Here is a 27716-nt window from a genome sequence, read left to right as displayed (position 1 = left end):
TGCTCTTTCCAGTGTTGCCTAGGACTTGGTGTTGACCCTAGGTGGGTTGATTTTTTTTTTTTTCGATTTGTGCAAGACAGTTAAATATGCAATCTTTAGGCATGAAAATATTTTTCCCAATTTATTCAATAAAGTCCACCTAATTAAAGTTTTAATTAGTGACATCTTTTACTACTTAATAATCTCTTAATAATGAGATTTGATTTAGACAGTACCATAATAAGAAGTTTCATGAAAAATTCTAAAACAAAAGCTGTTGACATTTACCCTACACCTGGTAGGCCCAAATGTGTTGTGAGGGTCTGCTGGGAACGTCTGACAGAGTTCCCTGTCAGAAGTAGCTTCAACTTCTGCTGGTGGACACCGTGGTGAGGGATGCCGTCAAGCTGAAGAAGGAGTCCTACGGGACCCTTTTGTCCTGTGGGACTCTAGATGCAGCTAATTGGTACCTGGCAGGCCAAGCGGAATGTGGCTTCGGTGGTTGCTGAGGCACAAACTCGGGTGTGGGAGGAGTTTGGGGAGGCCATGGAGAACTACTTTCGGATGGCTTTGAGAAGATTCTGGTCCACCATCCGGCATCTCATGATGGGGAAGCAGTGCAGTGTCAACACTGTATATGGTGGGTATGGTGCGCTGCTGACCTCGACTCAGGACGTTGTGGGTCGGTGGGGGGAGTATATCGAAGACCTCCTCAATCCCACTAACATGCCTTTCAATGAGGAAGCAGAGCCTGGGGACTCGGAGGTGGGCTCCCCCATCTGTGGGACTGAGGTCACTGAGGTGGTCAAAAAACTCCTTGGTGGCAGGGCCCCAGGGGTGGATGAGATACAGCCGGAGTTCCTCAAGGCTCTGGATGTTGTAGGACTGCCTTGGTTGAAGGGGGACCGGAAGGTGTGTTCCAAATACAGAGGGATCACACTCCTCAGCCTAACTGGAAAAGTCTATTCAAAATCCTGGAGAGGAGGGTCCGTCAGATAGTCAAACCTTGGATTCAGGAGAAACAGTGTGGTTTTTGTCCTGGTTGCGGAACAGTGGACCAGCTTTACACCCTTAGCAGGGTCCTAGAGGGTGCATGGGAGTTTGCCCAACCAGTCTACATGTGTTTTGTGGACTTGGAAAAGGCGTTCGTCCATGTCCCTCAGGGAATCCTGTGGGGGGTACCGCACCCACTGATAAGGGCTGTTCAGCCCCTGTACAACCGGTGTCAGAGCTTGGTCCGCATTGCCGGCAGTAAGTCGAACCCATTTCCAGTGAGAGTTGGACTCCAACTCCACCCTTTTTCATCGATTCTGTACATAACATTTATGGACAGAATTTCTAGGTGCAGCCAGGGAGTTGAGGGGGTCCGGTTTGGAGGACTCAGGATTGGGTCACTATAGACTTTTTTCAAAACATGGCAGGATCTTATCAGTAATATTTTAAAATAAGTTTATAAAGCACAGAGAATTTATAAATTTTATGTTTACAAGCCTTAACTTTTACACCGTTTGGCTTGCTCTCTCTCTCAGGGGTGGGGATCGATCTGTTCTTAACATAATTCTTTTTTTTGTAAAAACTTGATTGCTATGTATGGATTGTAATAAAATGAATAAAAAAAAATAAATAAAAGGATTGGGTCACTGCTTTTTGCAGAAGATGTTGTCCTGTTTGCTTCATCAGGCTGTGATCTTTAGCTCTGTCTGGATCAGTTCACAGCTGAGTGTGAAGCGGCTGGGATGGGAATCAGCACCTCCAAATCCGAGACCATATTCCTCAGCCGGAAAAGGGTGGAGTGCCCTCTCAGGGTTGGGAGCAAGATCCTGCCCCAAGTGGAGGAGTTCAAGTATCTCAGGGTCTTGTTCACAAGTGAGGGAAGAATGGAGCGTGAGATCGACAGGCGGATCCGTGCGGCATCCGCAGTGATCCAGGCTCTGCATCGGTCTGTCGTGGTGAAAAAGGAGCTGAGCCATAAGGCAAAGCTCTCAATTTACCAGTCGATCTATGCTCCTACCCTCACCTATGGTCATGAGCAATGGGTAGTGACCAAAAGAACGAGATCACAAATACAAGCGGCTGAAATGAGTTTTCTCCGCAGGGTGTCTGGACTTTCCCTTAAAGATAGGGTGAGAAGCTCAGTCATCCAGGAGGGGCTCAGAGTAGAGCTGCTGCTCCTCCACATCGAGAGGAGTCAGATGATGTGGCTCGGGCATCTGATCAGGATGCCTCCTGGACGTCTCCCTGGTGAGGCGTTCCAGGCACATCTAACTGGGAGGAGGCCCCGGGGAAGACCAAGGACACGCTGGAGGGACTATGTCTCTTGGCTGGCCTGGGAACGCCTCAGGATTCCCTTGAAAGAGCTGGAAGAAATGGCCGGGGAGAGGGAAGTCTGGGCATCTCTGCTCAAGCTGCTGCCCCCGCAACCCAATCTCAGATAAACGAAAGAGGATGGATGGATGAATGGATATTTACCCATCTTTAAAAACTTACAAAGCGATTTTACCAGCTCCTGCACTTGACTGAAACATTATTGGAGCCATGTTATCACATTAGAGAAAAGAAGGAAGTTGGAGAATTAGTGATGAGTGAGTCAGTCAGTCAGTGAGGGCTTTGCCTTTTATTAGTATAGATAAAATAGTGTACCCAAGTAAGCAGCAGCAGATCAGCATAGTAGTCCTGGTGTCATAATTGTTTAATGCTTTGCTAAATCAAGACCTGGTGGAACTGATATCACTGAAGCAACCATCTTTTCTGTAACGGAGGATTGTTCAATAGATGGGTTGGCCATGGAGAATTGTGCTGAAGCAGCAAGTCAGTGATCTGTCATGTCTGCATTAAAATGGTTGAAGAAAACAGCCTTGAAGTGGCCTAGGCATTATCCAGTTTCCAATTGTTATAGCAAAATCTGAAATTAACAATTCATTTTAAAGTGATATTCTTGCCAAGTAAGATTTTCTTTAAATTTAACTAGAGGGCTCTGCCCCCACTTGCTTCACTCGCCATCCCCCAGGTTTGGTTAATCGGAAATACAATTTAAAGACATTGTTATTTTCATGGGAATTGTTACACATGCATTATTTTCACTTTTACTTTAAAACTTCAGTAAAAACAATATTTGGAATTAACTTTTCTTCTAGATCGCATTGAATTTTGATTCCGTGCTTGGTCTTACATTGTGATAATGCAACGTATAATTGCCCGTGAGTGAATATAGTTTCTTTCTCTCTAATAAATAAACTGACTTTTTCTAATGTTTGTCCCTGTGATTTGTTAATTGTCATAGCAAAAGCTATTCTCACGGGAAACTGTAAATGTTTTAATATGAATGGTATATCAAGATCTCCTTTTGTGTCTAATGTTATTCGCGGAATATGTACTACATTACCTTTTTTGTTGCCTGTTAAAATTTTACATGTTGTTGTCTTTTATTTCTGACCCCGATTGGACCTACAACGTTTTCAATTCTAGTTGATCTGGGCTGATTATTACTTATTTTCAGAATTTGAACATAGATTATTATTGTTCTTTTTTGCCTTTTCTCTCCAACGCTTTTGGGTCTCTTTTTGACGTGCTGCTTTTTCTTCTTCGCTTAGTCGATGATGTGTCATCTAGAACGTCTAAAATTTTTATGAGCTGAGAGCAAAGGAAGTGTGTTTGTCAAAAGCATTCCAACAACTGAGAGGTTAGCTGACCGTGGTCTTGGTTGAAGATGGTTGTAAGTAGGGCTTAACTTGCCAAATTCACAGTCTCACAGGACTTGCTTCCAAAAGTTGTAAGTATGACGTGACTTGACCATCTCGCGGGACGTGAAAGTGTCTCTCCGTCTCCCTTGAAAAGATCATGTGTTGTCCCAAAATTTTTTTTTATAATAGAGACATAGGATAACCAAATCCTACCAACAAATCTAAACCAGTTCGGTAAGAAATGGGCCAAAAAATTCCCCCAGTTCTGCATTAGTAGTACAGTATATTGTAATGTTATCCACCTTTCTTTAATGATTAAAAGACACAAATATCAAAAAATAACTTTTGTTTACTCTTGGCCCCTTTTATCTTGGGTTTGGACAATGATATAATGCTAATTATTTCACATAGATTAAACTCCCTGATTGTTTAAAAATATTGGAATGAGAATAGATGGGTCTGCCTGCAGGAGTGTTACAGTGTGAGTCAAACTTGGGAGGACTTTGGGATTCCCCCCTTCTTATGCACCAGGCCATACCATTGAGAATATAAATACTGTGCATGTGTTGTGTTGTGTAGAATTAGACATATAAGTGTAGGGATATTTTTTAATATCTGTGTGTCTGTGTTTTTTTTTTTACAGCTAATGAGCAGGATTGAACTCATACATGCCATCTGGTGGCAAGAAAGGTGTCTGCATGATATGTTTGCATTTGTTAAGATCAAATATAGAAGACCTGTGGTGAAGTGACATTTCATGCAGAGCAGGTTTATGTTGTATACTTGTTGTTGACAGATTCCATTCATCTTTTACTTCTGTAGACAAGCATACAAAATTGACAGATATATTTGTAGTCATTAGTTACTATGTTGTATTTATTGTTTTATAGAACAATGTAATGTTACTTTTCCTCAGTTAAATAGTTAAAACCATATACTTTTAAGATTTTTTTTATTATTGAAACTTAAAATATGAAAATTTTAATTCATATTCATGAGTTACGGGGCAGCACAGTGGATTCAAAGCGTCATAGTTCTGGAATTAACTCGTTGAGCTGGCTCTGTCTGTTTAGTTTGCAAGTTCTCCCCATATATGTGTGAGTTTTCTCCTCAAAAATGCAAGAGACATGCATATTCAACTAATTGGCTACTATAAATTGACCCCATTTAAATGGGTTTGTGTATGAGCGTTTCCTGCAATGGACTGACATCCCATGGAGTGTTGGTTCCTGCCTGAAGCTGTCAGATTAGGCTCTGTCCCCTAAAACTCATAAATGAATTAATTGGATAGATTGATTTATTTCTTGGCCAGCAGGAGTAGGTTTAGTATTTCAGTAAACAAAGCACACTATTGGATTTCTGAAACCTTTATTTACTTATCAGCCATCCATTTTCTGTACTTTCTTTTTTCTTGCTAATGGGAGCTGAGCTGAGGCCTTTCGTGAATACAGTGAGAATAAATCCTTCACAGGGCCAAATCCACTTGAAGTCGAGATTCTTCCTAGTTATTTGTCAAAACACAAAGAGAGCCAACCCCAGCAAACCACTACTTGAGCAAGTAAACTGAACACAGAAGGGAGGCCAGCTGGGAAAAGAACGCTAGCCTACCTCTCAACATGCTGTGCCGCAATGCCATTCAGATTTAAATTACTAATATTAATTTCATTACATAAATAGAAAATATGTAAAACACTCTTTTGTAGAATAAACCTCTGATTCTGAAGCCAAGTAAGCATTTTTTTTTTTTTGAAAAGAGCAAGCACCTGTCATTCAAGCATGATGCTTTAGTAAAAACAATATTTGGAATTTACTTTTCTTCCAGATAGCATTGATTTTTGATTGGACTTACATCGTGACAATGCAACATATAACTGCTTGTGAGTGAATATCGTTTATTTCTCTCTAATAAATAAAATGACTTTTTTGAATGTTTGTCCATGCCCCTTCTTCGCTTAGCTGTTGACTTGACATCTAGAACGCGTAAAATGATTGTCCTGATAAAATTTAGAAGAGCTGAGAGCACAGGAAGTGTGTCTGCCAAAAGCATTCACACGACTGAGGTTAGATGACCGTGGTCTTGTTTGAAAATAGTTGCAAGTAGGGCGTGACTTGAATGAATCTCATGTTAAAAGTCTCCGTCCCACAGGACTTCATACCGCGCCAATGTTTTTGGAATCTTTTAATTCATGCTGGCAACACGAATTAGACGATCTACAAGTCTCTGACTCAAAGTTTAAATCCTGCTCTGTATGTGTACCGTGCCAACATTTTTTAATTCTTTATGACGTTCTACTTTGTCATCTGCTCTTTGTCCTTTTATTTCCAGCCCTGGCGCGGACTCGTCTTGCGGGACGTATAAGTGTCTCTGAGAAAAAACGTCTCGTCTCCTTCCAAGATTTTTTTTTTTTATAATAAATAATAGAGAAAGAGAGAGACCTGTTTGGCTTCAAAAAAAACATGTTTTACATTACATTAAGAAATGGGTCATTTAGCCCATTCTTTATTTTTAAGAAAAATTTGACTCCTCGAATGTAAGTAGATTGTGTTCATGTGTGTTCAGAAATAAAACTTTAGATGCCGATTGGAATTATCTGGGTTATCTTCTGTAGCAGTATACAGTATAATGATCTGACTCAATTGTTACTAGCAATCTGCTTTTACATTTTTTGGGACGCAAACTAGATTATTTGGATTCATTATATGCCAGAGTATCTAACTGTTGCAAGAGAAGTGGCTATTGCAAGTGATTATGGAGTTTTTCTTTATTAACAAATGTATTATTTGGAATATTTTCTTATTGGGGAATGTGCAGGAATATAGTGTTAATAGTTAGACTTCCATCAGAAAAGACTGAGTGGGAATGAAAGGGGGAGATGTGATATCATATGTAAAAAATAATTTTCTAGCTCATACATTCAAGATGGCAGAAGAGAACATTCCAGTTCATGTCAGAGCACAAACCAAGCATGAAGTCAAAGGAATTGTCTGTAGACTAGAGGCACAAATCTGGGGAAGGCTTCTTTGAAGTTCCCAATGAGCACAGTGGCCTCCATCATCCATAAGTGGAAGAAGTTTGAAACCACCAGGACTCTTCCCAGAGCTGGCAGGCCATCTAAACTGAGCGATCGGGGGAGAAGGGCCTTAGTCAGGGAGGTGACCAAGAACCCGATGGTCACTCTGTCAGAGGTCCTCTGTGGAGACCTTCCAGAAGGACAACCATCTCTGCAGCAATCCACCAATCAGGCCTGTATGGTAGAGTGGCCAGACGGAAGCCACTTCTTAGTAAAAGGCATAGGGCAGCCCACCTGGAGTTTGCCAAAAGGCACCTGAAGGACTCTCAGACCATGTGAAACAAAATTCTCTGGTCTGATGAGACAAAGATTGAACTCTTTGGTGTGAAAGCCAGGTGTCACGTTTGGAGGAAACCAGGCACCGCTCATCACCAGACCAATACCATCCCTACAGTGAAGCATTGTGGTGGCAGCATCATGCTGTGGGATGTTTTTCAGCGGCAGGAACTGGGAGACTAGTCAAGATAAAGGGAAAGATGACTGCAGCAATGTACAGAGACATCCTGGATGAAAACCTGCTCCAGAGCGCTCTTGACCTCAGACTGGGGCAACGGTTCATCTTTCAGCAGGACAACGACCCTAAGCACACAGCCAAAATATCAAAGGAGTGGCTTCAGGACAACTCTGTGAATGTCCTTGAGTGGCCCAGCCAGAGCCCAGACTTGAATCCGATTGAACATCTCTGGAGAGATCTTAAAATGGCTGTGCACCGGCGCTTCCCATCCAACCTAATGGAGCTTGAGAGGTGCTGAAAGAAGAATGGGCGAAACTGGCCAAGGATAGGTGTGCCAAGCTTGTGGCATCATATTCAAAAAGACTTGAGGCTGGAATTGCTGCCAAAGGTGCATCGACAAAGTATTGAGCAAAGGCTGTGAATACCTATGTACATGTGATTTCTCAGTTTTTTTATTTTTAATAAATTTGCAAAAACCTCAAACTTTTTTTACGTTGTCATTATGGGGTGTTGTGTGTAGAACTCTGAGGAAAAAATGAATTTAATCCAGTTTGGAATAAGGCTGTAACATAACAAAATGTGGAAAAAGTGATGCTCTGTGAATACTTTCCGGATGCCCTGTACATAAACATATTAAATGTGATGTTGAACATGAGGATGAATAATAAGTCCAAGAATTTAGTTAGTATTCATACAGAAAGTAAAATATAGTGGACATACAATACTGGGAGATGTACGTTCTCCAGTGATCCGTATGGGATTTTGCCAGGAGTTCAAATTGTCCTCCCACATCCCGACTACAGTCTCAAAAAATTCATAGGTGGGTCTAAGTTGACTTTGTATCAAGATGTGAGCGTCTGTGCATGAGTGTCCTTCAAAGGGGGCATTTACTACCCAGAGTTGTCTGCTGTTTTGTGCCCAGTGCTGCCTGAATAGCCTTCAACTCCTCACAACCCTGAAAATAAAAGTTTTTTTTTCCACCTGTAGCCTGATGATGCAGTGATTAGTGATTGGGTAACTCTACTAGGATATCTTTTTCTTTTGTAAAACTAGGGGGCTTTGCCACCTGCTTGCTTCACTCACCAACCCCCGGCCCACGCTACGCACCAGCCACTTCACGTCTCTGCCGCTCACGTATGTGGATTTCACTTAATTCATGTAGATATGCCTCTTCATTTGGAAGAAACACTACTTTTCCCTGATGGCAACATGAATTAGACAATCTACAATTCTATGACTTAAAATTTAAATCAGAACAATATATTTAATCTCTTTTTGCTGTTCCGTTATTTCACTAAGCAATAATTTCCATTTGTTTGCGCTAATGCGATCTTTACTACCATTTTTTGCGACTTTCTAATTTTAGTACTTTCATTATCTCTAACCTGCTCTGCATATGTATCGTGCCAACATTTTTGAATCTCTTTATGACGTTCTACTTTGTCATCCATGCTTTGTCTTTTATTTCCGGCCCCAGGCGTGGTTAAATCTCTTGGCACAAGGTCTGATCTCGCGGGACTTGAAAGTATCTCTCTAAAAAAGTCATGTCTCGTCCCAGGATTTTTTTATATACTAGAGAGATGTATTTCATGCACTTGCTGGTATATTTGCTTTCACAGTTTTATAATTGTGCTATAAGATCAAGGACCATGGAAATCAATGCATTTTATACTTGAGATTTTTATATCAAATTGAGTAAAGTTTTTCAGCTAACAATAATAATTGTACGCATTGTTCTTGTTGTGATTATTTGTGTGTGTGAATGTGTCTGGATATGCTTTATGCCCAGCCAATTTCCTGGCTGATCGTTTTTCATCATTGTCAACTCTTAGCCAGTGCTGTAATTCATATGATTAGGTAGTACTAGGGTGTTGGATGAGATTAGGTTTAAACTTTGATTGCTGTATGATAATGACCCATTTACTCGGCCACAGTGACATCAATTTACAGTTTCTTAGAGTGCTGAAAGGTATTTTAGCAGGGTGCTAAGTAGTTGATAGATTCTCTAGAGGTGTGAAGCCAGGTGTAACCTCGCCTTTTAGAAGCAGACAACATGTTGGTCCCTGATGTACTAATCAAGAAGACTTTTGATTGCGTCAGGATTTTGAATATAGGTAACTGTGCCAGAAACCATCATCACTTTTGTGTTTCCTTTCTAAAAACAGCATTTGTATAACACTCCACATGCAGTTATAGGCTATGGATGTGTAACTTGACTTTGCTTTAACTATTTCCATCTTTTTTCACTTACAGTACAGTATAACAGCAGGAGAGGTAGAAATCAAGTGTAGATGGAGTGAATGCCAGTCCAGAGATCCATCCATCCATCCATTTGCTAACCCGCTGAATCCAAATACAGGGTCACGGGGGTCTGCTGGAGCCAAGCCCAGCCAACACAGGGCACAAGGCAGGAACCAATCCTGGGCAGGGTGCCAACCCACCGCAGGACACACACAAACACAACCACACACCAAGCACACACTAGGGCCAATTTTAGAATTGCCAATCCACCTAACCTGCATGTCATTGGATTGTGGGAGGAAACCGGAGCGCCCGGAGGAAACCCACGCAGACACGGGGAGAACATGCAAACTCCACGCAGGGAGGACCCGGGGAAGCGAACCCGGGTCTCCTAACTGCGAGGCAGCAGCGCTACCACTGCGCCACCGTGCCGCCCCAGTCCAGAGATGTAAACGTCTATATATATCATTTATATTTTTCATAGTAAGACAATACAAATATGGCATTGCGTTAGTCCAGCTGTTCTCTGCCAGGATGAAGATAGGCCCAAGTACTTTATTCATTTTTTCCTTTTCCAATGTATTACACAAATTGAAAACTTTCTAAGCAACTCTAATCACAGGTATACACTGAAAAATTATTTAATTATTTTATGTGATTTTAATGTATTTTTAATAGCTGTCAAAAATGAAAACCATTTTCCTCCATCATTTAATATTTTTTCATGAAACATACTTTTTCGCTTTTTGCACTATAATTATTGAAATATCATCAATATTTTATTTTCATAATTTGAATGTAATTTTCTAATATAAAAGTCTATGTTTAAAGCAAAACAGTTGCAGTATTTAACAATAAGGTCAGAATATAAGTGGAAGTGAATACAGTGATGAGTCAGAGCAGCATGTGAAGCTGTGAGATATGTGTCGGTAATGAATATGCATCAATTGCTCATTCTGTGCATTTGAAAGAAACCCATAAGATCTTTGAAAATATTCTCGAAAAAAATTGACTGCTGACCCAGTAAGATACTCGGAACTTTCAGGTTCTCACGGTTAAAGCATACAGAATTCCCGTATCCTCTGTAAGTGGGACAGCAGAGCCAAGAGTTTCCATCAGGTTCCGAAGGAATGTTGAGCTAGAGAAAGGCCACGGCTTGGTGTCAAAAGCATCATAATGCTTAGCTTGGTGAAACCCACACTTTATATTAAGCATGGTTTAATGATGCAGTTTGTCAAAGCACTATGAAAAGATGGAGCCTGTATTATTTATTTATGCCAAACATTTCCTGGTTTGTCTGAGGCTAAATTGAAAGGGAGCATTTTTGCCAGCCCTGATATTCGAAAACTGAGTACTGATCCAGAATTTGATGGTGTGGTGAATGACGTGGAGTGAGAGGCTTGGATACCATTCAAAGAAGTAGTTTTTAGGTAACAAAGATCTAAAATATATATATATTAGTTAGTTTTAAGGAACTGGGTTGCAACATGAGTCTCAATATTCATTTTTTGGATTTGCATCTGGACTTTTTTCCTTGAAAATTTGAAGCAGTCAGGGAAAAGCAGGGTGAAAGATTCCAGGAACATGGGAAGAAGGTAGTAGGGACATTGTGGGAATTGTTATGGAATAATTCATATACATTTCACCAGAGAAAGGTATAAAAATGACAAGCCATTTTGGATCAGAAAAACTAAGATGTGACAAAAACTAGAGAAGTTATATTTATGTCAAAGAATATGGATTGTTGTTCTCTTTGCATAAATGTTTAAAAACATTAAACCAGTGGTTTCCAACTTTTTCTATGTCCCTCATCCCTAGAAAATGTTTGATTTATGCAAACCCCCTACAAAAGTAATATCACACTTGAAGATGAAGAAGTCAATTTTCTGATTTTTGAATCACATACAGTACTGTGGGTGAACAAATTGAACTCAAAAAAAAAAAAAAACCTTTTAACTCTGTGCATAAAATGTAAATATAAATTGAGCGATTTACCTTTCTAATAATATAAATCTCACAAATTTTGTAAATGTCTCCGCCATGAAGCTTGGACACCTGAATGACCAATCCAGTGGTTGGAGTGTGCTGCGAAGCATCAAGTGCCGTAAGGAAGTGACACTCAATTGAGGGGTTTGGGGGATTGGAGACCCCCTGTGAAGCACTGGGTGCAGGCATGCTGCTAAGAAATGAAACGCAGTCAACCAGCTGTGTCCCCAAATGACGCCACCACTGCAGTTTAAAAACGGATGCATTGCACGGTTAAAATTGCTGTGTTACAGCCAGGAACGCCAGCAGGAGAGACAGGCTGAGTGTAAGCAGTAGGCGTTGCTTCAACGTAGTTCAGTCGTCCTTTTAGACAAAAATGTCAATCAAACCTCGAAATCAGTGATGTTTCTACGATCAGGGCTGGCACAGAAATCAGTACTAAATACTAGGCTTCGGCCTTCTGTACGGATCATTGCATGGTCCAAATTCCATTCTCTTAAAAAGAAGTTATTCGCCTTTATGAATGCTCCGCTTGCAGCAAGCAGCCCGCAAGAATGTGCATTTTTGCAGCACATTCACAGGTGACAATTGCGAGCCCAATACTTGATTCTTTTCAGTATTTTACAAACATTTATTTCAGAGTTTCAGTACTTTTCAGTGTAGTAATCATTGCTTCTGCTTTTGTGCTCCACACGACCACATTTGAACCTCAGCCCAGTAAGTCTCCGGGTAGAGCTTGCACTGATGACGGTGTCATATGTAAACCCCTTTCCAGAATCATGTGTGTTAGACTAACTGACAGCTTGAATTTGTCCAGAATAAGCAAGTCCCCCTGTGTACATGAATGCACCCTGTGATGGGTCTACACCTGGTTAGGGTTGTTGCTTGCCTTGCACCCAAAGCTGGCATTGTAGGATCCCCCATGACCCACCCAGAAAAAGATTTATAGTCTTAAAAATTAAAAAGGTTTGGGATATATAGAGTTGCTCCTCTTTGCTGGACCAGCAGGGATTCTGGTCTGCTAAAAACCTATTTTCGGTTTAGTTTTCAAGTGCGACAAGATCTCATGTTGTTGCACATACTGTACGTTCTCGGACGGTGAACTATGGGATAACATATTATTAAGTTTGAATATTGGAAGTCGTAAACATAAGAAGAGCTGAACTTTTTTTTCAAAGGTATATTTGCAGTAACTGTGAGTGCGTATATTTGCATGTACATACAGTATATACATAGTGATTTGGCTGATGCTCAAGGCCTTAGTGGAATTTCAACCCACCACCTCTGGGTTAGAAGATCAAAGATACATAAAGTATGTGCACTTGCACTTTAACTGAATTGAAGGTGATGGAGCAAGGTGTGCATCAACCCTGGCAGAAGTGCCATCCAACTGCCCACCATTATATATAGCTATGTTCACTCACACTGGACCAATTTGGAGTTGGCCGCTCAAACTAATCTTCATACTGTATATGTGGTCTCTGGGATGAGGGGAGGCATCTATGAATGTGCCCTGTTCCCTCTCTTGTTCTCTCTCTAAGTTTATACACATTCACTTATGTGAAGTACAAAGTATTACCCTGAAGCAGAACTGCTGTTTATATGAAAACTACAATACAGAATAAAACATGATTTAAAAAGAAAAAACAGAAAGAGAGAGAACAACATCATGTAAAAGATAGATTTTCAATACAGACACATATGGCAAACCATCAAACAGTTGCAAAATGACCTCCTGAGGCAAATCCAACAATGCATTGCGCAGCTATTCCTCCCAGACATGGTGTTTTCAAGAGCTTGTAAAATAAGCTGCAGTAGATGTTCCACAAAGTACTGTACATACACATGGCTGACCAGAAACCACATGTGGCTCTGTATGGTTTGTAAATGGGACCAGATAGGCCCACCATAATAGGATGTGTGTTGTGTGACTGGATCATTTTACCATACCATGCCGCAATCAAAGTCCACCAGACCGGCAACAGCTACCGCAGCATGATACCCACTGTTCTCACAATATCCAGCTTAAAAAGGCTATCCACATTGTTTTCTTATATGTTTCAGGAGCTCATTGGTTCCATAAATGGGTAGGTAACTTCTAAAGATGACTTAACAGTCTGCTATCTCTCTTTCTAAATACAGTATGTATATATATATATATATATATAATATATAATGTGTGTGTCAATGGCTCACCACCTGGCATCATCAAGACTAGCAATTTAGTTGTTTTCTTCTAGAGAATGGATTGCTTTATCCTAACCAATCGGGATTCAAGAGGAGCCATTCCACAGAGATGGCTTTCCTTAACATTTGTTGACTTGTTATGGCTGGTTAGAGCAACCAACATGTCCTTTGTCCTCATCCTGCTAGATTCCTCTTCTGCCATTAACACAGTCAACCACTAGATCCTCCTGTCACCCCCTCTGACCTTGACATTGCTGGGAATGCCCTCAACTGGTTTGAGTCCTACCTCAGATCGTACTGTGTGTCCTGGCATGGAGAGATGTCAAGGGTGCCACAGGCAAGCACAGGCTTATCCCAAGGATCGGTGCTGGGCCCTCTCATCTTCCTTTTATACACCTCCTCACTAGGCTTTTTCATAATGTGCCATGGTTTCTCTTATCAGTGTTATGCTGATGATACACAGCTGTACCCTCCAGAGAACTTCACACTCTCAGATAGAATCTCTGCTTGTCTCACCAATATTTCAGTTTGCATGTGGGAACACCATCTCCAGTTCAGCCTGGGAAAGATGGGCCTTCTGTGTTCTCCCAGCTTGTCCAGCAATTCAGCACCCCATCAGTGTTTAGGCTGGTGCATTATTACTAAAATCTGCCAGGTCTGTATGCAACATTGGGGTGATTAATGAGCAGCTGTCCTTGACTGAGTACACAGCACAACTCCTGGTCCAGGCTTTGGCCTTGTCATGTCTGGACTACTGCAGCTCTCTGCCAGCAGGACTACCGGTGTCAACAAGCCATTGTTGATGCTTCAAAATGCAACAGCATGTTTTGTGTTCAATCAGTCATAGCAGGCAGGTCACTCCTCTTTTCAGATCACTACATTGACTCCCTGTACCAACACGTACAAAGTTCAAATCCTTGACGCTTGCCTACAGAGTGGTCATTGGGTTAGCACCTATATGGAGACCCTTGTCATGTCCAGAGCTCCTTCTCGAAAACTCAGGTCTGCTGTCTTCATTTGTGACTCTTAGCTAATGGAAAGAGTTGCACACTTCCATTTGAAACTCTGACTCCCTCAATGTGTTTAAGAAGCATTTGAAGACTGTCGTTTGGGGAATTTCTGGATAACTGCTGCTTGATTTTGTAACGTAGGAATTGTAACTTGTTTGGATTTTGTTCGGAGCTCTTCACTTGTTATGATTACTTTACATCCTTGTCCTGTAACAGTTCCCCAGACTGGTGTATACTCGATTATACTGACATCTTTGTAAGTCGCTTTGGATAAACGTAAAATATTCAAATAAGCAAATGTAAACGCTGAGCTTAGCCGCAGTACATTTAGAAGCATCCTCATATCACTGAGGTGATCTGGGTTGGTTTTTCTACGGTAATGTCAATATGAAGCCCTCTAGTGGCGGCTGTTTGCATAATAGCCATGCACACTTTAGTCATTTGCAAACGTGGCTCTGTATGTCTCCCACGCCGATTTTCACGCAGATTGAACCACTATTTTTGTCATAGAGTGGGTGTGCATATAGAGGTATATTGTGTGTATTCTTGTATAGATTTTTTTTTGTTTGTTTGTTGTGTTTCCCGCAAAGTGCGACATTCATTTCCAAATAGCTCAGAATTAAAGTTTAACGGCCTGGCAGTGTCTCCCCGCACGCGCGTGAAGCTTGCGGCCAGCTCTCTGGGTTGCGGCAGAACAATAACAATAAGACTGTGATGATATCACTACGTGGGCGGCGGGACAACGGTTTGTCACGCAGGCCTCCCAGTAAAGGGCGGGGTTAATCAAGTGACGTCACCTCGCCTATAAATTGACAAGCTCGGGGGTTTAGCTTTTTAGAACACGCATCGGTTGTTGAGGGAGTGCATCTTATTGCTTGTGGAGCCGTTTACACGGTGAGTGTGTTATTGTTTTTTCCCGTAAAGTTTTGGGCTTTCTTAAAGATATCCGTTTACTTTTGTTTTTCCAGTGAAGGTGTGTGCGAGTAGTGTGTTGGCTACCACAGTCGAGATCGTTGTGTTCGTCTCCTTTAGCCATTTAGCCTCTAAACTGTTCCTTTTTTTTCTCGCGTACAAGGCGCTGTAGCCTCTTTTTTTTCTGCACCAGCCATTTCGTGCCCAAGGTTAGCCTTTCTTCCTGTCAGGCTGTACCCCTTTGCCGAAGTTTTGCCTGTGCTTACTGTCGTTTTGGGTATTGTTACTGATTGCTGTGCCGGCGAGCGCGCCTTTGGCTCTGCAGATGCGGGGAGGGCTGGCGCGTAGTAGCCGATCTGCAAACAAAGGCTTCAAATGGTTGTGTTCAGGTCGCCATGTTAAAGGAAAAAGAGAAACGAAACGTGTCTTACGGAGGTCGTGTAATGGTGGAATGACATGATGTTGGGGGAGGCCAACCGATTGCCCCTCTCTTTACGCCGTTTGTACAGATCATTTGTTTTAACCCACTTGTAACATTTTTTTTTTTCTTTACACGTTTTATTTTTCGTGGTTGAGGGATGGGGGGTGGTGTAGGAAGGAGGAGGGAGGGATGGGCGGAAGAAAGCAGTCGTTTCAGGTTTGAATCCTCTCCCGCCTTCTCGACATTACGTGTCCAGACTGGTTTACTATTTTATTAATCGATATTTATTTGTGATCGTATGGGTGTCATGGGAGACGCGCAGACAAGTTTAACTAGTTGTTAGTCGCCTCTTTAGCATTTTGTGTTTAACATTCGTAGTCCTATCAGTAGGTCGATTTGCTATATTTTGATTTAAAGACACTTCGAATCGACGCAACGCTGTCTAAAAAATATATTTATATTGGAAAATGATTTGTACTCGAAATACTTAAAATAAGTTATAAATGTATACTGTTAACGATTCTTAATTTCTCATTCCGTTTTAAAATCGTGTGCGGGGGATTTATCGTCGTTCATTGAGACAAATGTATAAATTGTGAGCCATTTGGTGTCGGTATAGTTGTGGAGCCAACCCCCACCTCTAATTAGCTTGACAGTTTATTTTTTGATTGGCTGCTTTTGGCTATCACATGTGCTAGAGACAGTGACCAAAGAAAGCAGCCCATCTGTACCTAGGATGTCGCTGTACAGTGAGCTTCTATGCGGCATGGATTGTATCTGACTTTTTTTTTTTCCCCCTCTTTCCCAGTTGAGACGCCATGGCACGTACCAAGCAAACTGCGCGTAAGTCCACTGGTGGGAAAGCACCTAGGAAACAGTTGGCTACAAAGGCGGCGAGGAAGAGTGCGCCATCTACCGGAGGTGTGAAGAAACCTCACAGATACAGGTAAGGGCGGGCTGTGGAGTTCTACCGGAAGAGACTGAACGGCACTTGTGTTCAAAATGCTGTTTTAGGGCATGTGATGAGCACGGACTTCCGTTATATTCACTTTAGATTTTTTGTTTGTACCTTTTGAATTAAGAATTTTGTCCTTTTGCCAAGAGTTGTAACCCTGTAATTTCTTATTGATGTCTCATTCAACTCCTTAAACGTTTTTTTCCCCTTCTAGGCCTGGAACAGTAGCTTTGAGGGAGATTCGCAGATATCAGAAGTCGACAGAACTGTTGATTCGCAAGCTTCCGTTTCAGCGTCTTGTGAGGGAGATTGCACAGGATTTCAAGACTGACCTAAGGTTTCAGAGTGCAGCCATTGGTGCTTTGCAGGTGTGTTGAGTGAAGGAAATGAGTTGTGTAGTGTGTGTGTGTATAGATTTTTTTTGTGAGATTAATACTAATATTTTTGTTAATTCACAGGAGGCTAGCGAGGCTTACTTGGTTGGTCTCTTTGAGGATACAAACCTGTGTGCTATCCATGCCAAGAGGGTCACCATCATGCCCAAGGACATACAGCTTGCCAGGAGGATTCGGGGAGAGCGGGCTTAACTTTTCCGCTTGAACGACTTTTTGGGGATGGGCTGGGGATTTAAATTTTTTTAAACTTTTATTGAACTGAAATGACCTTCATGTGGAGGTTTAAGTTTTTATTTTGTATTTTGTTAGTATTGATAGAAAAAAGGCTAGTGGTTTACAGTGCAACCGTAGAAAAGCGTTTTGTAAAACATTCCTTCAATCACACTCAGGTTTCTTAAACAGCAAGGAAGACTTTGTATTTAAAAATTGTTATACCTCTGGCTCATTGTGCTATAGCTGGATTATATAGTTTGCATGCTCTAAATTATTAGATCAGTTACCTTTTTGCATTGTGATTACTTTATTGGGTTGTAAATAAACTTTCCACTACCTCACATTTTACTGTGACCTTCTGCATGTATTTGACTGTGGTGGGGTTGTTAACTCTTGTCTGGGATTTAGCTTCTGATTTTTTCATGGGATTGTGGAGGGGGCACAATCCTGTTCATGTCCATAACTGGGTGGACTCGAGGATAAAAGTATATAAAGTGATTTGAGCAATCTACTTGTAATTTTTAAAATGAAACTGCAATTTCTTCAACCATTTAAACCAATGCCACTCCACTCCAGTTTATGCACTTTTTTATTTATCACAATCCCAAAACCTTGTCATGGAAAATGTTACACCCCAACTGCTCACAATTCTCTTGAATTACTGCTTTCTTGAGATCCATTTGAACCATCCTGGACTGACTCTAAACTGTTTGGCCAATAGTCTTGCATTCCTGTAAGCAGCTTCTGGTCAACTTCCCTTTCTTCTCGTGAAAAACACCAAAAAAATGTGACCAGTCCTAGTATACTGATGGGAACTACTGTCCACCATGCCCGAAGGTAATTGGAACCTAGTGACTTTTCCACTTTCCAGTAACGAGGGTCTGCTTTACTTCCAGAAAATTTCAGTGGTCCTTTCCCATTATCTTCTTTGCAGTAGGCATTCACAGTTGTGCTGAACGGTTTTGTGTAAGCCCTACCAAAAAAAAAAACACAATGCATGTTAACTGTGCAGATGCACAACTCTAGTTTCAAAAACAATGGTTCTTCAAACGGACGTGGTTGGCTCAAATTTACAATACTAAATGGCTCTGGTTTTAAAATTTTTAAACCTAGTGTGCCTGTGCAGTGGATCCTATAAAACTTAATGTTCGTTGCTTATCACTTAGATCCAAATAGCTGTGCATCTTCGACGTATTCCCCAAATTAGCATTAACCCTTTAAATTACGAATCCACTGACCCACAGTGCCGAGTGCATATGCGTATTTAATGCATTCCGGTACATCGGAACATCCTGCCCTTATAAGGCCAATACATGTAATATGCACGGTTAATTAGAATATTTAAAAAAAAATCCACACGAAGTTGGATGTACATATCCATGAATTACTGGGATATTCCTTCACGAGGTAATTAACACATTTCAGGTGTGGCGTCCAGGAGAACATACGTAAAACCAACAGTGCCCCCTATAGGTCCGATTCGTCTCTTTGAGGCAAGGTCACGCTTAGCCAAACAACTGCCGCCTACGCGGTTCCTGGAGCATTGAAGCTGTAAGATGCGCTTTGTACTTGGAGTCTTGGTAAAACCGCGCCTACACGGTAACAAAATGCACTTACTTTAGCCAGGACACGTCGCTCCGTAAAACATCACGGAAGAATTGCGGTCGTGCCACTAGACAGCACGGTGTTCGCCCAAGCACCAGCATCTCCGTCTTCTCTTTCAGCCAGATAATCTCAACCCATCGCGCACTAAGCCGCCGCAAGACGTGTAACCGCGTCTTTCGTCCGGCGGAAACTGCAAAGCTATATATCCGTTCCTGTTTTGATGCAAACCAAGTCCCTTTGTGAGGCTGAGGCTAGGTAACTCCCCGGATGGAGACAGCTGCAGGGTGTCATGCTTGCTCGTGACAGCCATCTAGCGTGCGGCGGCAAATAGCTCAGTTGTTTTCTCATAGTAAGTTTTATTTTTACTTATGTTTTATATATCTGTGTGTATATTCTGACACCTGAAACCGCCCTAAAATGAGAAAAAGGATCAGTTTTGAGGTATCAATGTGTGTACTACCTTAGTAATTTGTAAAGTCTTATTGACTGTGATTCTGCACTCAGTGAAAAGCGTTCTATACAAACGAATTAAAAATAAGCTAACAAAAAGCCAACATGGGCTTTGGAAGTAACATTAAACAGGTGTGACGTGGCGCATATGCGCTCTCAGGGATATCATAAAATTAGAATTATAATGCTTTTTGTTTTACTTTATATCTCTTTTTACTTTTTCAAAGTGAAAATAATCATTCTATGAGGCATCTTGCACAGCGCACAGATTCTTGTCAGCTTTAGGTGCCACAGAATTTGTGAAAATACTTAATGTCTTGCTGATCTTGGTGGTTTCTTTTTTTAATGTAAGCACTTGACTTTGAGCATCGCAGGTGCATTGGAGAACATTGTGTGGCAATGAACAGCACTTGCATTCAAGCCAGCAGTAGACCTCATAACATTCTGTCTAGTGCTTGAATTTCACTGGTACGCTGCAACAGTACCTGTTCCAATTTCAACATAGGGTTCTGGTACCATTTCTTAGCATACCATTGAGTAGATAGATAGATACTTTATTAATCCCAAGGGGAAATTCACATACTCCAGCAGCATACTGATAAAAAAATATTAAACAATATTAAATTAAAGAGTGATAAAAATGCAGGTATAACAGACAGTAACTTTGTATAATGTTAACGTTTACCCCCGGGTGGAATTGATGAGTCGCATTGTGTGGTAGAGGAACGATCTCCTCAGTCTGTTAGTGGAGCAGGATGGTGACAGCAGTCTGTCGCTGAAGCTGCTCCTCTGTCTGGAGATGATCCTGTTCAGTGGATGCAGTGGATTCTCCATGATTGACAGGAGCCTGCTCAGTGTACGTCGCTTCACCACAGATGTCAAACTGTCCAGCCCCGTGCCTACAATAGAGCCTGCCTTCCTCACCAGTTTGTCCAGGTGTGAGGCGTCCTTCTTCTTTATGCTGCCTCCCCAGCACACCGCCGCGTAGGAGAGGGAACTCACCACAACCGTCTGATAGAACATAGGCAGCATCTTATTGCAGATGTTGAAGGACGCCAGCCTTCTAAGGAAGTATAGTCAGCTCTGTCCGTTCTTACACAGAGGTAGATGTTCAGTATTGGCAGTCCAGTCCAATTTATCATCCAGCTGCACTCCCAGGTATTTATAGGTCTGTACCCTCTGCACACAGTCACCTCTGATGATCACAAGGTCCAGGAGGGGCCTGGGTCTCCTAAAATCCACCACCAGCTCCTTGGTTTTGCTGGTGTTCAGGTGTAGGTGGTTTGGGTTGCACCATTTAACAATGTCCTTGATTAGGTTCCTATACTCCTCCTCCTGCCCACTCCTGATACAGCTCATGACAGCAGTGTCGTCAGCGAACTTTTGCACGTGGCAGGACTGCGAGTTGTATTGGAAGTCTGATGTATATTGGCTGAACAGGACCGGAAAAAGCACAGTCCCCTGCAGCGCTCCTGTGTTGCTGACTACAATGTCAGACCTGCAGTTTCCGAGACGCACATACTGAGGTCTGTCTGTAAGATAGTCCACAATCCATGCCACCAGGTATAAATCTACTCCCATCTCTGTCAGCTTGTCCCTAAGGAGCAGAGGTTGGATGGTGTTGAAGGCACTAGAGAAGTCCAGAAACGTAATTCTTACTGCACCGCTGCCTCTGTCCAAGTAGGAGAGAGATCGGCGTAGCATGCAGATGATGGCATCCTATGCTCCCACCTGGTTTGCGAACTGCAGAGGGTTGAGGGTGTGGTGGACCTGTGGCCTTAGGTGGTGAAGCAGCAGCCGCTCCATGGACTTCATCACATGTGACTTCAGAGTGACAGGCCAGAAGTCATTGAGCTCACTAGGACAGGATACCTTTGGGACTGGGGTGATGCAAGATGTTTTCCAAAGCTTCTGGACTCTCCCCAGTTCCAAACTCAGATTGAAGATGCGCTGTAGAGGACTCCCCAGCTCCAGCGCACAGGCATTCAGCAGTCGTGGCAATACTCCATCTGAACCCATTGCTTTGCTGGCAGGAAGTCTTCTCAGCTCTTTGCTTACCTGGGCTGTTGTAATTGTGGGTGGGGATGTCTCTCCTATGCTGGTATCAGCAGAAGGATGGGTGGAGGATGAAGTACTATGAGGTGAGAGTGGGTTAGGGTGGTCAAACCTGTTAAAGAAGTTGTTCATTTGGTTTGCTCTCTCCACATGTCTCTCAATGGTGGCACCCTGCTTTGAGCTGCAGCCAGTGATGATCTTCATCCCATCCCACACTTCCTTCATGCTGTTATTCTGCAACTTCTGCTCCAGCTTTCTCCTGTACTGCTCCTTTGCCACCCTGAGCTGGACTCGGAGTTCGTTCTGCATGTGCTTGAGCTCATCCTGATCACCGCCTTTAAAAGCTCTTTCCTTCTGGTTCAAAAGGCCCTTGATGTCACTTGTAATCCATAGCTTGTTGTTAGCATAGCAGCGTACTGTTCTTACTGGAACTAAAAAGTCCATACAGAAGTTGATGTAGTCAGTAGTGCGGTCAACAACCTCCTCAATGTTCTCACTATGTAATCCCTGCAGGATATCCCAGTCCGTAGTTCCAGTCTCTCAGTGCCTGCTCTGCCTCAGCGGACCACTTCCTGAATGAGCGTGTGGTTGTAGGCAGCTCCTTCACTCTTGGTTTATAGTGAGGCTGAAGCAGAACCAGGTTGTGATCTGCTTTCCCAAGCACCTCCAGTGGGGTGGCACTGTATGTGTCTTTAACATTTGCATACAGTTGGTCAATAGTTCTATTTCCCTGGGTGTTACAGTCCACATACTGGGAGAAGGCAAGTAATGTTTTGTCTAGCATCACATGGTTAAAGTCTCCAGCGATTAGCACAAATGCCTCGGGGTGCTGCATTTGTAATTTAGAAACAGTGGAATGGATGATGTCGCGCGCTGTCTCCACGTCCGCCCGAGGAGAGATGTAAACAATAACAACAATGACGTGTCCAAACTCTCTGGGCAAGAAATAGGGACGCAGACTTACGGCCAACAGTTCCATGTCCCTGCAGCAAGTGGAGATTTTGATGTTTATATGTCCAGAGTTACACCACCTTGTATTTACATGTATTTACATACATGCATATCGGCACCTCTTAAGAATTCTTCAAGGAGGAGTCTCTCCTCCTCAAACTTCAATCAACAGTCATTGAATCAAATCAATCTTGGTTTCACTGTGTGGTACTGGCACCATTTCCTAGAATACCGGTGAGTATTGGCACATCTTTATTAATTTTCACAAGGGGACCCCCAACCCCACCTGACGGGACTTTTTGATAGCATTTTGGTGAGTACCTGCCCCTCTTCAGGAATGATCAAGGTGGAGTACTACCTCTCCCCATTGTTTGATCAACTGTCATTATATCACAATAATCAACATTTACTACACAGGCAGATTTTCTTTACTGTACTTATGAGCACCTCTTTATGAATCTACATGGGAAACCTTCCCCTATCCTAAAGTACCTGTGTGAATTTCACATATAACCATAAATAGATTATTGCCAGTAATTTGGTTCCACTTTAAGCCTGATTCACTTTGAGAAGAACCTCAATAATGACGTCTGCATTCTGGTGGTCCTGCCATTTCACCTTAACATTCTATCTCTACCACAGGTCATTTTCTGCAGGAGCCTTTTTTCCTATGCCTCCCTTATTCTTCTTTCATTGACCACCTAACCTATGCAAAAGTCTCATTTACCACTCACTTCACAGAGTAGAGACCCATTCCTCATAAGGCTCTGTCAGTTGTAACACGAGCCGCTATGTTACTTGCAAATATGCCATTTAACAATACCCTTGCATTTGGCCCCTCTGGCAAATTCAATATTAAATAACAGGCCACTTGCCTGTCTACAAATCTTACTTATTGCATTTTTAGTAGGAAGTGTCAAGCAATCTACTTCACGTTTCTGTTTTCTTTGAAGCCCTGTGAAAGAACACAATCAGAGAGTGATCATTGTGGCTAAAATCAAGAGATGTGAAGTGTTCTAAAACCAGCTATACAGGTGAAACAGGGAGACAGCTAGCAGACTGTTTTAAGGAGCACTTTTGAGCCATTAAGATCAAAGATCTCACAAAGCCTATTGAAGAAAACACATCCATTGATCATAGCCGTTTTGATCTCCCTGTTTGTGTTCTTTCAAAGGGCTTCAAAGACACTTTACAAAGAAAACAGAAAAAGCTTAGCTCATTCTTAGTCTTGGGATCACACATTTCTCCAAGTCTGAATGACGGACTATCTTTTAAATTCCTCCCTTCATCTTCTCTAAAGGCAGCTTTTTTCACTTACTGTCCAGGTAACCTCTGCTCATATCACCCGTATTTTAGCCTTATTACATTGGCTGCCGGGCGGCACGTGGCACATTGGTAGCGCTGCTGCCTTGCAGTAAGGAGATCTGGGTTTGCTTCCCAGGTCCTCCCTCCATGGAGTTTGCATGTTCTCCCCGTGTCTGCATTGGTTTCCTCCCGTAGTCCAAAGACATGCAGGTTAGGTGCATCGGTGATTCTAAATTGTCCTTAGTGTGTGCTTGGTGTGTGTGTGTGAGCCCTGTGTTGGGCTGGCGTCCTGCCCGGGATTTGTTCCTGCCTTGCGCCCTGTGCTTGCTGGAAATGGCTCCAGCAGACCCCCGTGACCCTATGTTAGGATATAACGGGTTGGACGATAACTGACGGACTGACTGACGTTGGCTGCCAGTTAGTTAGTTGTAGGAAACAGTTTACTTCTAACCTATAAAGCTCTGAGTGATCTAGCCGTAGGATATGTTAAAGACATGCACAACTTTTATCATACAGGTATACCTCTTAGGTCATCTGACCAGTGCTTACTCGTTATTCCACACAGTAGATTAAGAACAAAAGGGGACAGAGCCTTCTCTGTTATGGCCCATAAACTCTGGAACTGCCTCTCTCTTGAGCATCCTAATTCTGTAACTACATTTAAAATTCGACTAAAAACACATTATTTTAGATAAATATTTAATTCTTGTTGGGTTATTTTATATCTCCCTATTATGTATTTTATCTTTTTTTTTTTTAGTTATGATGGCTTGTTAATTTTGTTAATTTTTATACAGATTTATATGATACTAGGGGGGCAAGCCTCCCCGGCGCCCTCAGCGCCCAACCTCCGGTTGTAACCAGTCTGCCACTCGCATTGTGAAGAGGGGGGCTGAACGCACCTCAAAGAGATGCAATCTCTCCCCTGAAACCCCCTCTTAAATGGTGACACAATGGGAAACAAACATAGTTTTTTTTTACCTCCTCCTTGTTCGATCAGCTGCTGGCTTGCTGCTGCTGCCGTGTCGTGTGATCTGCATCTCACGCGGCGCTTCGAACATTTAAAAGCCTCTACAGCAACTGTCCTACTCTTTGTCTTTTATTTCCAGAATGAGAATCTGAAAATCTAACAACATCCCATTAAAGTTTGATAAACTCTGTAAAGAATGATACTAAACATATAAATGTAGGTTTTAAAATAAGCCCAAAAAAAACGGGACATAAAAATGTCACATACAATTTTGCACTTCTAGGCTTATGATTTTATATACATATAGAGTAGATATTGTAATTGGTTCTTATTTTATTTTTGGTACTCTTTATTATGCCCTTTTCTTCTGTTGTTGGAAAGCACTTTGAGCTTTAAATGAAAAAAATTAAATGAGTTGATACTGTCACCTTTTGTCCTTTCTCTGCTATGACTTTGTTTCTTTCTTTATATGCTACTTTCTCTTTCATTTCCAGCTGCACATCTGATGAAGACTTTATAATTGAATATTTAACCTCTTTTTTCAATTGCATATTGCTTACTGATGCAGCTCTACAGTAAACTTTCTAGCTAATAATAAAATCCTTGGTGATCAGATCTGGGTGGCATCTCCATATTTTGGCTTTCCCCTCACCTCACGGAGGCTGCTCAACACATCCACATTCTGCCTGCTTTCCTGTAATGGTGGCTAAAAGCCTGCTGCATCATGTAAAGCTGCCTATTGCAATATTTTACATTGGGGGGGTTACTGTTTTGTCATTTTAATTCCCTAAAATATCCTTAAAGACACCAATTGCATCATGCATCATATCATAATTACTGTAAAAAGTTATATTATGTGAGAAAAGATAAAATGTCAAACAGTATAGTAGTTCATGTTTAAGTAAGACTGCAGACCCAATTTATCAGACTTTATTTAGCCTCTTAAGTATATGGCATTCTGGCGCCTCAGATGTACACTTTCATGGTTATTCGATTCTCTTTCGAAATGAACTGCAGTGTCATTGCATTATTTATCACTATGAGTGGCTTTTGTGACGCATCAAATGAACTGTCTTCTTCTTGTTTGAGTTCTAGTTACTGATGTAAGCTTTATGGGACTGCCTTGCTATTTAAACTGACTGTTGGCCTCTTGTAAGTTGTGGATTATGGTATTACCATCGGGTCCTTAACTCTAGGGTGTATACAGTCATTCAGGATAGATTTATAAAGTACCTATAAAATGCATTCACCACCTTCGAAATTTTCATATTTTTTAGTCATGCAACATTGAATGAAATTCATTCTGAGAGCCCCACAGTCAACTGATGTTTTTAAACGGAATCTAAAAACTCATCTTTTTAGAAAGATATTTTGTTAAAGCATACATAGATTTTCTTCTTTTATTATTTTTGTTTTTTTACTCTGTAGCACTTTGAGATTTCTAAAATATGAAGTGCAATATAAATAAAATGTATTATTATTATTTATTATTATCCAACCCGTACACAAGTTTCTCTCTTATCAGCTTTGCACAACTGGACACTGCCATTTTTCTCCATTTGCTATTCAAAAACTGTTCAAGCATTGTCAGGTTGCATGAGGATTGTGGATAAACAACATTTATCAAGTTCAGCTACAAATTTTCAATTGGATTGAGAGCTGGACTCTGACTTGGCCATCCCTGGGCATTAGCATTGCTGTTTTTAAGCTGTTCCTGTTCAGCCTTTTTTTTCAGCTGTCTTATGAAGCTACAATTGCTGAAGCAGCTAGTAGAAGTTGTTGTCTTCATGGTCTCTCCAATATCACCCACTGTAGCTTGTAATTCCTTCATATGTTGTTATAGGTCTCTTGGTGGCCTCCCCAACTAGTCTACTTCTCGAACATTCACTCCGTTTTGGTGGATGACCTGCTCTGGGCGTAAAATCCACATTTCGGGTATAATGACCAGGTTATGCACTGCAGCATAGCTACAGTTTCCTTACTTAAGTTTGGACATAAGATCATATTATTGGTTCTGAAGTTCTCAGCACGTTATTGTCGCTGAAGTGTTCTGCTCCTTTCTTAGACTGACATTTGCAGTCAGATGACCCAGAGAGACTCATCTGTTTACCATTGCCATTTCAAATTGTTGCATGGAAATCACTGGAATGGAGTTTGTGCTTTTTTCTGTGGCTGCTCCTAGCTGATGTTGTCTTTTACTGTGATATTTGTGCCACTGTCAGCTTTGCGTCCATTCTTTATGAAACATTATCAAAACGATCCATTTTTATTGCTGAAGCACCTGCCAAACATTTAGCCCAACGGTTAGTTTTCTGTCTTCTTTGAGCAATTATAGCCTCCACATCTTGGTATGCCCAGCATTTTAATGCACATCCTTGAACTTAAGCACTTCATTGTCTCAATTAATGCACCTTTTTACTTTATTTTGTCAGCTATTAGTATGACTTAGAAGTTTCTTTAGATTTGGTGGTGCTAAATATTATCCATTACTTCTGAGACTTCTTCACATTTTATTGCAAATACGTAATTGCAAAATGTTACCCATTTTGCTGCTCCACACAACTAACTCTATAACATGAAAATTACATTTCAAAGGATTATTTTAAAATAATAATGAATAAAACATGCTCACTTGCATGATAGATTGAGTACTCTGGACTTGAATCCCGTACTGTTATTGTCTGAAGTTTCCATGTTGTCCCTCCCAGGTCCCCAAAGAGATGTGTGTTCTGTTATTTGGCATTTCCAAACTGGCTCTGTCTGACGGCAGGTGTGCCATGTAATAAACTGACATCCCATTCAGGGCTGGTTCTGCTGTATGCCTCATGCTGCTGGTAGTCCTTGGAACCCCTATAACCCTGTATTGGGTAAAGTAT

The 27716-nt window shown here is 41.6% G+C and overlaps 2 protein-coding genes across 2 annotated transcripts; one reads left to right on the top strand and one right to left on the bottom strand.

Moving 5' to 3' along the window:
- The first annotated feature begins 15400 nt into the window (after positions 1 to 15400).
- Positions 15401 to 17845, top strand: LOC120542506 (histone H3.3A). The gene is made up of 4 exons (XM_039775020.1): positions 15401 to 15502; positions 16750 to 16887; positions 17111 to 17264; positions 17355 to 17845. Exons 2-4 carry the CDS (start codon positions 16760 to 16762, stop codon positions 17481 to 17483), a joined length of 411 nt encoding a protein of 136 aa, XP_039630954.1. The 5' UTR covers positions 15401 to 15502; positions 16750 to 16759; the 3' UTR covers positions 17484 to 17845.
- A 230-nt stretch (positions 17846 to 18075) lies between these two features.
- On the bottom strand, positions 18076 to 19322 carry c13h16orf91 (chromosome 13 C16orf91 homolog). The gene is made up of 2 exons (XM_039775019.1): positions 19122 to 19322; positions 18076 to 18477 (listed from the first exon to the last, which is right to left on the bottom strand). Exons 1-2 carry the CDS (start codon positions 19208 to 19210, stop codon positions 18147 to 18149), a joined length of 420 nt encoding a protein of 139 aa, XP_039630953.1. The 5' UTR covers positions 19211 to 19322; the 3' UTR covers positions 18076 to 18146.
- Positions 19323 to 27716: the final 8394 nt, after the last annotated feature.

The sequence above is a fragment of the Polypterus senegalus genome, chromosome 13 (genome assembly GCF_016835505.1).
Source record: "Polypterus senegalus isolate Bchr_013 chromosome 13, ASM1683550v1, whole genome shotgun sequence".
Taxonomy (NCBI): domain Eukaryota; kingdom Metazoa; phylum Chordata; class Cladistia; order Polypteriformes; family Polypteridae; genus Polypterus; species Polypterus senegalus.
The sequence above is the reverse complement of the archived record's forward strand: the minus strand, read 5'-3'. Positions and strand labels throughout refer to the sequence as shown.